The 13793-nt window shown below is 43.5% G+C and overlaps 1 protein-coding gene across 1 annotated transcript in view; it reads left to right on the top strand.

Annotated features, from left to right (window-relative positions):
• The window catches only part of PITRM1 (pitrilysin metallopeptidase 1), a 354406-nt gene that overhangs the window by 135121 nt on the left and 205492 nt on the right, over positions 1–13793 (top strand). Inside the window, exon 14 of the mRNA XM_086941520.1 lies at positions 1180–1318. Within this exon, the coding sequence (XP_086797646.1) occupies positions 1180–1318 (139 nt within the window). The remainder of the gene's footprint in view (positions 1–1179; positions 1319–13793) is intronic.

Below are 13793 nucleotides of genomic sequence, written 5' to 3'. Positions count from 1 at the left end.
ATTATTCTGATCAACCCAAGGGCTTTGTTTGGTTATACTGCTAGGTCCTATTTGACATTTATGTTGTTTAATTGGAGTCCTGTAGGTAATGCACATCTGCTTTGTAACAGCAACTCATTGGATAATTGTTTCCAAAAGCTATTTATACGCTCCGGTGGATAGTCCCTTCCAGTATGATTTTAGTTGTATACATGTAGGGTTGATTCAAATTGTTTTTCACACGTTGATATTAGAGATTCTCAGCCTAATATATGGAAATCGCTTTTTGGGCCATTTTCGGACTATCTTGCGACCAGGGTGTAGGCGTTCTCCTCTGAAGAAATGTATAGTGTTCCCTGGAGCGAAAGATCGTCTTTCAAACAGTTTGCATTTTTCCTAAATTTTATGTTAGTTTGTAGTTCCCTAATCAGAGACATCAGAACCCTACACAGGGTACATGCTAGAAGTGCATTTTCTCTCTCTCGTTCTCTCTCTCTCGTTCTCTTGCTCTCTCTTTTCATACAAGCCATTTCATTCTTTAATGACACATCGCTGCTTATGTTGGACCCAAATGTTGGCCTTTTGAGGGACTTTCTCTCTTGCTGAAATGTAATTTTTAGAGGTAAGGTGGCTGGTCGGTGCGTTTCTAACGACTGCAACTTGAGCTATTCTCAGTGGTTTGTATAATCCATTTGCTATGAACACAATACTATCCTGAGAAAGGTCATTGGTGTAATCCTTGGCGTATTGACCGCTCCCAGACACTTTGCCAGCATATATTAGGGGGTCTTATCCTGTGTAAGAGAAGGCTGAAGATGTACACATATGTTTAAGATGCTCTGATTAGAACTACTCTTCCTTTATACCATCTTTTGCCCCTTTCTCAGTTCTACACATTCAAGATTCACCTATTCTAGTCTACATAGGTTTTAGGGTGGTTGGAGAAAAGTATTGAAAGAGGTAAGCTAAAAATAGACATTAATGTGTCTAGTTTGGGGAGGGCCCTGTGTTGCGGGTACCCTCCATGCCCTCTGACCTCTTGGTTGTCTGTTCTGTTATGTCAAGTTTGCTTTAAAAAAATCTCTTTGGAGAGCAACCATAGCACCAGCTTCAACAATTGACTAAGGACTATGCAATTCATTATGGTGAGTACATTGTGAATTTTATTTTCTTGTTCCATGCTTATTTTCGTTTCTACAGGATAATCCGCATAGATTGACCTTATCAATGAGTCCAGATGCAAGCTACTATGACAAACAAACCAAAGTTGAGGAGGAAAAGTTGAAAGCAAAGATCCTTGCTCTTTCTGAAGCGGAGAAGAAGCAAACCTATGAAAAAGGTACAGCTTTTCTCCCATTTAGTGTTCTGCCCAAACGCTCACTACCTCATGTCCATCTTTCTTCAATTTTAACAAATTGGAGACAATGTTATGTTAGGTGGTGTTTATTAGGTGCCACACGCCTCTTAGACTAAATCTTACATTCCAAAGGATCTTCTATCAGTTCCCATGAGTGCATGTGGTAGAAGGAGACTGGACTGAGACATGTAGAGACAGTGCTTTAAATCGTATGACGCTGTAGCAGCTCATTAAACACTTGGATGTTTTGAGCATCTGGCTTTGGTCATTACAGCTCCCTTGGTTTCTGTGCTCTGTTCTTTCAGGCCTGGTCCAGTCTTAACAAACAGGGGCTTTGTAGGATCTAGTCAATGCAGTAGTAGGAACTTTAACAAACATTTTGAAGCACTGAGAATTTGAGATCCTTATCAGTTCAGGTTCAACATTGTTGCTGACCCAGATTACCAGCTCTCTTGATTCCCTAATTTTTTTTTTACCTTTGAAGTTAGCATGCATTTCAATTTTAAAGTTGCTAAATCGGGGTTTGCAGGAGGGTGTGTATGTGGTTACTTACTTTTAAAGGTATTGTGAATCATACAAGCCATGTCATTCTTTATTGGCACATCACTGCTTATGTTGGACCCAAATGATACTCTTTAGAGAGATTTTCTCTCGCTCTGGCTGCAATGTGATTTATAGGCAAGGTGAAGGTTGGTGTGTTACTCTTCCCTGAGATTTTCTGTAGAGCATGCATAGAAGTTTGAACTCTATTATTTGTCCTGCAAGGAGCCAGTGGAGCTCTCTAGTTGTGGATAGTGTGGTCTCATTTCTTAGACTTCAGGCAAAGTCTTGCTGCTTTATATTGATGTTCGAAAGCTTCAGATGATTCAATCCTGTAGAAAAAAATTCTTCCAAATAAATGCAATATGTTGGATGCATGTGTGCAGTAGATACACATGCTTTGCATACTCCTGCTATGTAGTGTTGGGTCAGAATGTTTGCAAGTTGTTTTTCTTCAAAGAAGTATTTTCCATTCACAAGGTAAGGTGACTCCTCCTTTCCATGATAGTGCGCATAAGCATCAACTCCATTGTTAGACTGTTTTCTTTCCACCATCTGGTTCGGACATGGTTTGCGGCTCTCAGGTTAAAGACCATTCTTCAGTATCCCCTAGGTGCTCAACCCACTGTACGCTTGTTGGTACACGTCCAATTAATCCTGCGTGTAGAAAAAATTTGAAAACTCCTATCTTCGAGCGAGAAGATGTTGTTGCCGGCCTTCAGGCCTAGCTGTGTCAGTCAACTTCCACTCCGTCATAATCATCCAGTCTTCTGCCGATGGAACGGACTCCGTTTGAATTCTGTCACTGTGCCACTCTAAAGTACCCGCGTATGGACCTGCGTAAAGTCTGCAACTTGTGCCTCTCACGGGAGCACAAGGAAGAAGATTGCGACTCCTGCCGATCGAAAAAAGACTTTGAGGGACCGCCGAGCTCGACGTAGGGACATGCAACGGCAGAACTTCAACTACACACCGGATATCTTCGGGGAAGATACCAAACAGAAGGAAAAGGAAGTGTTGGCAGCAAAAGAGGAGGAGGCCTTCTTTATCTAAGAATCTGATTCGGAACTAAAGATAGAGTTGGAGTCCAAAGATGTTCCAGCAGGACAGGGTACCTTGAGTAACTGGGTCGGCACCGAGAGACTGCTTCTAACGGCCTCACCTTTGGGCTCTGCATTGGAACAGCATATCAAGCCTTTCGCTCGGTCTTGAGTCGAGACAAAACACACTGGGAACCGAAACCTTCAGCTCCAAAGGATAAGAAAGTCCGGTCAAACTCTGCATCGAAAAAATGTGGCACTGGAACCAAAAGATACCCTTCAAAAACCTCTGAAACGTTTGAAGGAAAAACTGGACCCTAAACAAAAGAAAATGTAAAAGAATCCAGATACTGGACCTATTTTGGCAAAGGATGCAATGCCATCCAAAAGAAAGACTGCTCCAGAGGATACAAACAGCAAAATACCACTAAAAAAGGACATTGCTACAAGTCATAGCTACCCTATCCCTCAATCCCCTCCACCATTACCATGCTCAGACCCCTTAAACATCACACCACAGGGCTCTCCACATACACAGCCTGATATAGAAGAGGGGGATGACAATAGTCCATCACCAGTAGATCCATGGAATGATTATAATATTGATCATCCTATGGATAAGGACCCTGATTTATACCCTGCAAAGCAACCCCCTCTTGATGAAGACTCAGCATACCATGAGTTAATTTCAAGAGCAGCATCATACCATGGAATTACGCTATACAAGGAATCCTTAGAAGAGGATTTTCTATTTGAAACATTAGGTTCTCCACATAGGACAACTCAAAGTTTACCAATGCTAACAGGCATGATGAGACATGCCAATGGTATTTTTAAAGACCCTGTACGTTCCCGTATAATAACGCCAAAGTTCAATAAAAAATGCAAACCTCCACCATCTGACCCAATTTTTTATTAGGGGCAGTTGCCTTTAGATTCCCCAGTTGTATCCAATACTCTGAAGAGAGCAAATTATTAAACTACAGCAGATGCACCTCCTCCAGAGAAAGAGTCGAAGTTAATTGATGCATCAGGAAAAAGAATAGCTGCACAATCTGCCAACCATTGGCGCATTGCCAAAACACAAGGACTATTGGCGAGATATGACGGAACCCACTGGGATGAAATGGAGGAGCTACTCCAACACTTCCCAGAGGAGTATAAAAAAAGAGGACAGGAACTAGTGCAATAGGGAAAATTAATATTGAACTCCTCCATTTGATGTGCACTAGATGCTGCTGACACTGCAACAAGGGGAATTAACACCAGCCTTCTCCTTAGAAGACATGCTTGGCTCAGAATCTCTGGTATTAAACTACTGGTTTAAAAGTCTATTTTAAATGTTCCATTTGACAAAGAACACCTCTTTGGGCCTCAAGTTGATGTGTCACTCGAGAAAATGAAAAAAGATACAGAAGTGGCAAAGTCAATGGGAGCACTTCAGTCACCATCAAATAGGGGTTATATTTGCCTCTCATTCTATAGTGGAGGATCCAAAAGTAATCCCTCAGATTCAAATGTATCCTCATACAAATCAAACATGCAACCCTCTTCATCTAGGAGTTTCTATAAAGGAGGTTACAGAGGGAACTATTTTAAAGGCAGAGGAAAAGGCACACCAACATGTACCTGTCAATCTCCCAATAAACGGTGACTTACCTATAATTCCCCCCGCCCACCTTTCACCTGTCTGGGAAAGACTACAACACTTTCTTCCGATTTGCCAAGCAATAACAACAGACAAATGGGTATTAGACATTATCCAACCTGGTTATTGCCTAGAACTCACCAGCAATGCTCCCAATATTCTACCTCGCAATCACAAGATTTCATCACCACACTAACAGCTCCTCTAGCAAAAAGTACAAACTCTTATAACAAAAGGAGCTATAGAACCAGTTCCATTACAACACCAAGGATTAGGAGTCTACTCGCTGTGCGACCAATGTTAGATCTCAGGTCCATAAACCTATACATACTGTCAGAACAGTTTCAAATGGTTACCCTTCAACAAGTGCTTCCACTTCTACAACAAGGCAACTGTATGTTGAAACTTTACTTAAAGGACGCATACTTTCATATTTCTGTCCACCCAGCACATCGAAAATATTTCAGATTTGTGATAGCAGGAAACCACTATCAATTTAAAGTATTTCCATTCGGAGTAACTACTGCACCCAGAGTATTCATAAAATGTCTAGCAGTGATAGCAGCTCATCTAACAAGACAACAAATTCATGTCTTCCTATACCTAGATGATTGGCTCCTCAAAGAGAACACACAGAGAAAGTGTTTACAACACAAAAAATCCACCTTCAACCCTCACGACTGCAAACATATCTGTGAGCAGCACTAAACACTCACACAGATTAGCTTCTCCCAATGCAGCCAGGATTCAAAACTTTATTACTACAGTTTCAAACCAACCAGTACCTAACAGTGAAAACTTTCACGCAGCTGTTAGGAATGATGGCATCCTGCATTACAATAGTTCCTCACGCATGATTACACATGTGTCCTCTACAGGAATCAGGGATGTTTAGCACGTCATTGTAATCAATCACAGGGTCAATTAACAGATCTAGTGTTGGTAGACAGCCGCACTCATTGCTCCCTGCAGTTGTGGAACATACAAAACATATCAAAAGGTCGGCCTTTCATCAACCCCATGCCACAAGTTGTACTAACAGCAGATACCTCTCTTACAGGTCGGGGTGCCCATCTCCACTAAAGTACCATCCGCACTAAAAGCTTTCCGGCCTCATCTAGTAGGGAATGTTGTCTTAGTTTGGACTGACAATATGACCGCAATGTATTCTGTACACAAAAATGGGTGGGGGAGGGGAAACTCTCTACAATTATAACGCCTCTCTGACCATTGGCGTTGAGGGATACATCACAAAATTAATCTTCTAGCAGAACACCTTCCAGGAATGCACAACCAGTTTGCCGACTATCCTCAGCAGAATGAACCAACAAGTACACAAATGGAAACTTCATCCCCAGGGTCTCCATCCATACTTCCAAAAATGGGGATTTCCACAGATAGACCTCTTTGCTACAGTAGAGAACTCAAAATACCCAAATGTCGCCTCGGATTCCCACACCGTCTATCCAAAGGCAATGTCCTATGGGTGAACTGGTGAGGGATATTTGCTTACGCTTTTCCGCTTCTCCCCCTACTTTCAATGATAGTTCAGAAACTCAGACATCACTCACACCAATTCTAGTGCGCCTACCTGGGCTCGTCCTCCATGGTTCATCACACTACTAGAACTGTCGGTAGTGCCACACCAACAACTGCATCTCTCTTCCACCCTTCTCACACAGAGCTGTGAAGAAATCCAACATCCAAATCCCAATGAGCTCAATCTAGCAATCTGGCTCCTGAAGTCAGTTTGGATATTTAAACCTACCACCAGATTGTATGACAGTCCTAAAAGAAGCAAGAAAACCTACCACTAGAGCATGCTATGCAGCAAAGTGGAAAAGGTTTGTCATCTATTGTAAAAAATAACACAATTGATCCACTTGATGCATCTATGCTAAATAATATTTGTTATCTTTTGCATCTACAGTGGTAACTGCATATCTACAAAACACATTATTTGTCCCTATTCAAAGTTCCAGAACATAAAGCTTTTATCAAAGGCCTTAAAAGAATACCACCCAGGGTACCACCTTCACCTATCTGGAACCTTAACATTGTTCTCACAAGGCTTATGAGTCTACCCTTTAAACCATTACGCAATTGTCCATTGGCCTGGCAGTTCGGGCTGGACTGTTCCCATTGGGCACAGGGTCAAGACTGATTTGCATATGGCTGGGTTCAAACTGGAATGGCAGGGTGAGCAAAAAACGATGGATTTAGGCCCAGATCTCTGTACTGGGGTGAATGTATGACATTGTTCTGCATTCTGTCCATCAATTGTTGTTTTTACATATGTCGGGTTCATACATGGTCTACACCACACACGTTTACCAAACATTATTGTGTGGATGTCTTAGCACTTCAACAATAGAATGTAGGACAAGCAGTGTTAAAAATACTTTTTTTCAAACAACTGCTACACCCGCTGGTTAGTCACCGCTTTGGGCGAATACTGCTGTGAAATCTAAGCAAAGCATGTGTATCTACTGCGCATGTGCCTCAAACGGATTGTTACTTACCCTGTAAGCATCTGTTCTTGGCGTGTAGAGCTGTAAATTCGCTTGCACCCTCCCTCCTCTCCAGACACCTGTGGTTGTTGCACTTTACTTTACGTACATATGGACATCTCTGTACTGCACTCACTTACTCCATTCTCACCCTCTTGCTGGAAAACAATCCAAGAATGGATTTGATGCCCATGCGAACTATCACCGAAAGGAGGAGTCCCCTTACCTCGTGACTGGATAGACTTCTTCGAAGAAGAACCTGCAAAAATCCTGACCCAACACTAGATGGCAGGAGTATGCAAAGCATGCAACTCTACAGCTCTACATGCCAAGAACGGATGTGTAAAGAGGGAGTAACATGATCCTTCTGCAACTTTTGTGATGGTCAGACTTTTCTCCATGCTCTCAATAATTACCAAATATGTCCCTTCAGTGTCCTCCGCTCCTGAAAGCACTGTTTAGCGTGTTGTTTTGGAGTTTGTGGCCACCATTGAAGGAGCAAAATTCAGCTTTGGCTTTATGTCAAATCACTTTAGTTGTAATGCCTTTTTGCCCCTTTTCTTTGTTTGATATTCATTCACAGCTTCCCTGGAAGCCACATTCCTCCAAACTTGCATTAATACTGGCATAACAATGACTGGATTGCTTGCTGCTCTGCCTGTTAAACTGGGACCTGCCACAGTTTTAATCCCCCAGTATGTAAAAAAAAAAAGAGGTTTGAGGCATATGAACTGCAGATTTTACACTATGCATTAGATCGCCACCTGGTGTTGGGCTGATGATTGCAGGTTGTCTTCTTCTTGAAAGAAGTCTTTGTAGTCACGAGATAGGTGACTCCTCCCTTGGACAATACTGCGCATGGGCATAGACTCCAACCTTAGATTGTTTTTTTCCGCCTCTGGGTTCGGATGAAAGTTTCTCCGCTCCGGCTAGAAAAAGACTTTTCAGCAACTTCGAAGCGCAGAAATTCCTTTAACTTCTTCAAACTACCTTCGACATCGACTACGATACTTTCAACATCATCAGTTCCATTCCGGTCATCGACGCAGGCCGTTGGGCCTATCGACGCTGTGCGGCCTGCACCACATGGAAAGAACTCCGTTCAAAAGATGCCCGGTATGTCGAGCAAAGTTCCCACATAGCGACCACCACGACGTTTGCAACCTCTGTCTATCGCCGGAACACGACGAGTCGACCTGCACAGCTTGTGCGTCCTTCCGATCGAAGAAAACAATTCGAGATCGGAGAGCCCGTCGACACGAAAGGAGGAGGTCTGCTCCAGCACCGGAAGACATCATTGATGAAGAGTTTCCCCTCATTTCCGAAGAAGACTCACCTGATCTCCAGATCGTATCGGAGGCAGACGACTCCGATGACTCCATTCCATCGGGTCAGTGCGTGAGTACTTATGCCCCTGCACCACATATTCTGTCCAAACTGAAGGCAAAGGTCAGCACTCTGCCCAAAGGGCCCAGTCTGGACCGAATACCTACTTCTAAAGCCCCGCCTTCCAGCCCGGCTCCGAAGAAAACAACTAAGCCATCTAGTGTCTCGACACCGAGCAAGCCTCTTCCATCGGCATCGAAAGATTAAGATGCCTCGGTGCCGAAGCCAAAAGACCCTTCGGCACCAAAGCCTAAAATAGTACCGGCACCGAAACGTAAAAATCTACCGAAACCGAAAGAAGCACCGGCTCCGAACCCTTCCTCTCCTATAACTTCTCTTCCTTCTTCTCCTGTTCCCCCTCACATATCACCTCAAATCTCTCCTATACATTCCCCATTATCACATTCCTCACAGCAGAATGATGATGAATACAATTTGTGTGGAGGGGAGGACATGCAAGAACCTGATTCATTCCATGTAGATGAGGGTATATGGGACTTTTCGAAACCCAAAAAATGTGCCTATATGGGACTTTACAAACCCAAATGTGCCTGACATTCCTGAACCGCAGTCATACCCATCAAAACCTTCCCCTCCAGAAGATCCCATTGTCTTTGGTCATCTGTTAAACAGAGCTGCTGTTTACCATATGGTCCCTATGCATTCCGATGACATTGAGGAAGATTTTCTCCTAGATACCTTTGAGCAGTCTCAGCGGTCTGCCCAAATTCTTCCCATGATAAAGGGGGTCATCAAACACGCTCCAGAAGTATTTAAAGACCCTGTACGCATTCGGATATTAAACCCTAGAATTGAGAAAAAATATAGACCAGCACCCACAGATCCAGTCTACATTAAAGGCCACCTACCACTAGACTCATTAGTGGTGGACAATGCTAGAAAGAGGGCAAATTCTCAGACTTCTGGAGAAGCACCCCACCTGACAAGGAATCAAAAGTGATTGATGCGTCAGGTGAGAGAATAGCTGCACAAGCTACAAACATTTGGGGTATAGCAAATACACAAGCCCTCCTCTCTCGCTACAATAGTAGGGCTCATTATGATCAATTAGAAAAACTGCTTGAGCACCTACCAGATCAGTACAAGGATCAAGCAAAGGACCTTATACAGAAAGGCAAGCTAATCTCCAATGCCTCTATAAAATGCGCGCTAGATGCCGCAGATACAGCATACAGGGCTATAAATACCAGTGTCATATTTAGGAGACATGCGTGGTTACGCATTTCAGGGTTTAAACAAGAAGTGCAAACCACCATTTTAAACCAACCATTTAACCAGAACCAGTTATTTGGCCCAGAAGTAGACACTACACTGGAAAAAATGAAGAAAGATACTGACACCGCAAAGTCTATGGGGGCTTTACAGTCTACACCAGCTAGAAGCTCCTTTCGTTGCTCCTTCTACAGAGGAGGCTTCAAACAAACTGGAGCAGACACTAAAACATCTTTCAAATCACAAACGTCCTCTAACAAGGGATACTTTAGAGGAGGATACAGAGGCAATAATAACAAAGGAATAGGTCGCGGTAACAATAACAACCGATCCTCTTCCGCCACAAAACAGTGACTTCCCTCTGCTCCCCCCACAGCATTCCACTCCTGTAGGGGACAGATTAACACAGTTCCTGCCTGTCTGGAATTCCATTACAACAGACAAGTGGGTAAGACAGATTATCCAACATGGCTACTGCCTAGAACTTACAGCAACCCCGCCAACCATCCCTCCCAGGCAGCGTCCAATGTCTACAGACCATCTGACTCTGCCTCAACAGGAGGTTCTATCACTTCTACAAAAAGATGCTGTTCAAATAGTCCCTTTAGAAGAACAAGGAACAGGGGTTTACTCGCTGTACTTTCTAATTCCCAAGAAGGACGGAACACTGAGGACAATTCTAGACCTCAGGCCCCTCAACCATTATATACAATCAGATCATTTTCGTATGATCACTCTACAACAAGTGCTTCCACTGCTGCAACAAGGCGACTTCCTTACAACACTAGATTTAAAGGACGGCTACTTCGATATCCCCATACATCCTTCTCACAGAAAGTATCTCAAGTTTGTACTGGAAGGACAACATTATCAGTTCAAAGTCCTTCCATTCAGAGTGACAACGGCACCACATGTATTCACAAAGTGCCTGGCAGTGGTAGTGGCACATCTCCGACGACAACAGATACAGGTCTTCCCTTATCTAGACGACTGGCTCATAAAAGCCAAGTCATTCAATCAGTGTGTCCAACACACACATCAAACGGTTCAAACGTTGCATGACTTGGGGTTTACGATAAACTGCACTAAGTCGGACCGGCAGCCTTCGCATGTACATCAGTATCTAGGGGCTACACTAAACACGTCTACAGCCCTAGCATATCCCAGTCCAGCCAGGATACAAAGCATTCAAGCCTTAGTCAACACTTTCCAACGTCAACAGTCCCTGCAAGCCAGGATGTTCATGAGACTAATAGGCATGATGGCATCTTGCATCTTCATAGTACCACACGCAAGATTGCAAATGCGTCCACTACAAGAGTGCCTAGCACAACAGTGGAACCAAGCTCAAGGTCAGCTGAAAGACCTGGTGTTGGTCGACAGCCGCACACATCGCTCTCTGCAGTGGTGGAACACCAAAAACCTGACAAAGGGGCGGCCGTTCCTTGAGCCTGTTCCACAAGTAGTGCTCACAACAGACGCATCCCTCACAGTGTGGGGAGCCCATCTCTTACATCACACAACTCCAGGTCAATGGACCAATCAACAGAAACTGTTCCATATCAACCATCTAGAGCTGCTGGCAATATTCTTAGCACTCAAAACTTTTCAACTTCAAGTACAAAACAAAGCGTTCCTAATCCGGACGGACAATATGACAGCCATGTACTATATACAAAAACAGGGGGACACACTCTCTGCAACTGTCCCAGCTTGTACTGGACATTTGGAGATGGCCATCCTTCAAAACATACATCTGTTAGCGGAACACCTTCTTGGAGTTCACAATCAGATAGCAGATCTGTTAAGTCGGCAGTCACAACAGATTCACAAATGGGAACTACATCCACATGATCTTCAACCATTCTTCCAAAGGTGGGGGCACCCGCACATAAATCTGTTTGCCACCCACGAAAATGCAAAATGCCCAGCCTTCGCCGCCAGGTTTCCACATCCACTGTCTGAAGGCAATGCGATATGGATGAACTGGTCAGGCAGATTTGCGTACGCTTTTCCGCCTCTCCCACTCATTCCATGAGTAGTGCGCAAGCTCACACAACAGTCTCTCACATTGATCCTAGTAGCTCCCACATGGGCACGCCAACCGTGGTTCACCACACTACTAGATCTCTCTCTCTGGTTCCACATCAAAAGATTCAGCTCACACCCTCCCTGTTAATACAGAACCATGGAGAAATCAGAAATCCCAGACCCAAACCAACTGAATTTGGCGATCTGGCTCCTGAAGTCTTAGAGTTTGGTTATCTAAACCTACCACCAGACTGTATGAACATCATTAAAGAGGCTAGGAGACCTACTACCAGAGCGTGTTATGCCGCTAAATGGAAGAGATTTGCCATTTATTGCAACAATAACCACATTGATCCCCTGGATGCTTCCATCCAGAATATCATTTGCTACCTTTTACATTTACAAAGGTCTAACTTGGCATATTCCTCCATACGCCTACACCTGGCAGCAATTGCAGCCTATTTACAAAACAGGCAACATCTGTCTCTCTTCAGAGTACCTGCAATCAAAGTATTCATGGAAGGATTAAAAAGAATAATCCCACCTACATTACCACCTTCTCCTGTGTGGAACCTGAATCTTGTCCTTACAAGACTCATGGAGCCCCCTTTCGAGCCTCTACATAAATGTGAACTGCAATTCCTAACATGGAAAACCGCTTTCCTTGTTGCCATTACTTCTCTCAAAAGAACAAGTGGGATACAAGCTTTCACTATACAAGAACCATTTTTTCAAATACATCCTAACAAAGTGGTTCTTCGATCGAACACAAAATTTCTTCCAAAGGTCATCACTCCTTTTCACCTAAATAAATCCGTAGAGTTACCTGTGTTTTTCCAAAACCCAGACTCTGTAGCGGAAAGAGCTTTACACACATTGGATGTTACGAGGGCTCTCTTATACTATATCGATAGAACTAAATCCTTTCGAAAAACAAAACCACTGTTTGTATCCTTCTCTCCTCCACACAAAGGCTACCCCTTCTCCAAAGGTGGGATTGCGAGGTGGATTGTAAAGTGTATACAAATATGCTATATTAAAGCTAAACGTACATTAACAGTTCCTCCTAGAGCGCACTCCACTCGCAAACTAGGAGCCTCTATGGCCTTCTTAGGAAACATACCCCTAGAGGACATATGCAAGGCAGCAACATGGTCTACACCCCACAAAACACTATTGTGTTGACGTGCAAGCCAAGCAGCAAGCTGCAGTAGGCAAGCTGTCCTTAGAACTCTCTTTCAAACTACTGCAACGGATACAGGTGACCACCGCTAGGGGAGACACTGCTGCACAATCAATGCATAGTGTACAATCTGCAGGTCATATGCCTCGAACGGAAAATGCTACTTACCAGTATGCATCTGTTCTTGGCATGTAGAGCTGCAGAGTTGTACACGCCCTCCCGCCTCCCCAGAACTTGTATCCATTCTAGTTTTTCATCTTACTTATATGCACACGCATGCACATCCTTTTTTCTTTACTTCTACTAACTCCATCATTTCCCATCATGGCGAAAAACAATCCAAGGATGGAGTTGATGCCCGTGTGCAGTATTGTCCAAGGGAGGAGTCGCCTATCTCTTGACTACAAAGACTTCTTCCAAGAAGACGACAACCTGCAATCATCCGAGCCCAACACCAGGTGGCGATCTAATGCATAGTGTACAACTCTGCAGCTCTACATGCCAAGAACAGATGCATACTGGTAAGTAACATTTTCCTTTCCTTAGATTTACATTTTGGCCAGACACCTTAACAAGAAGGATGTGTCAGACTATAAAGGATAAATATGATAATGGGGGCATTAGGTTGCTGAAGCTAATTTAAGCCTAGTGTTGGAAATGACTATCTTTTGGGTGGTACTATCCCTGGTTTTTGAATGGACTATTTTTGCTGGCTTAAGAATATTGTACACTTACCTTGGTATCCTGAGGTAAATACTGGTGTTCCCATTACCTCTGACTGTCCTATTTAACTTACTTATTAGTCCCTAGTATATGGTACAAAAGTGTACTCTGAGTCTGTAAGGTAAATGTTTTTCACTGTAGCAGGGTTGAAAGGTCAATAAAT

This window comes from Lissotriton vulgaris, chromosome 10, assembly GCF_964263255.1.
Source record: "Lissotriton vulgaris chromosome 10, aLisVul1.2, whole genome shotgun sequence".
In the NCBI taxonomy this organism is placed as follows: Eukaryota; Metazoa; Chordata; class Amphibia; order Caudata; family Salamandridae; genus Lissotriton; species Lissotriton vulgaris.
The sequence above is the reverse complement of the archived record's forward strand: the minus strand, read 5'-3'. Positions and strand labels throughout refer to the sequence as shown.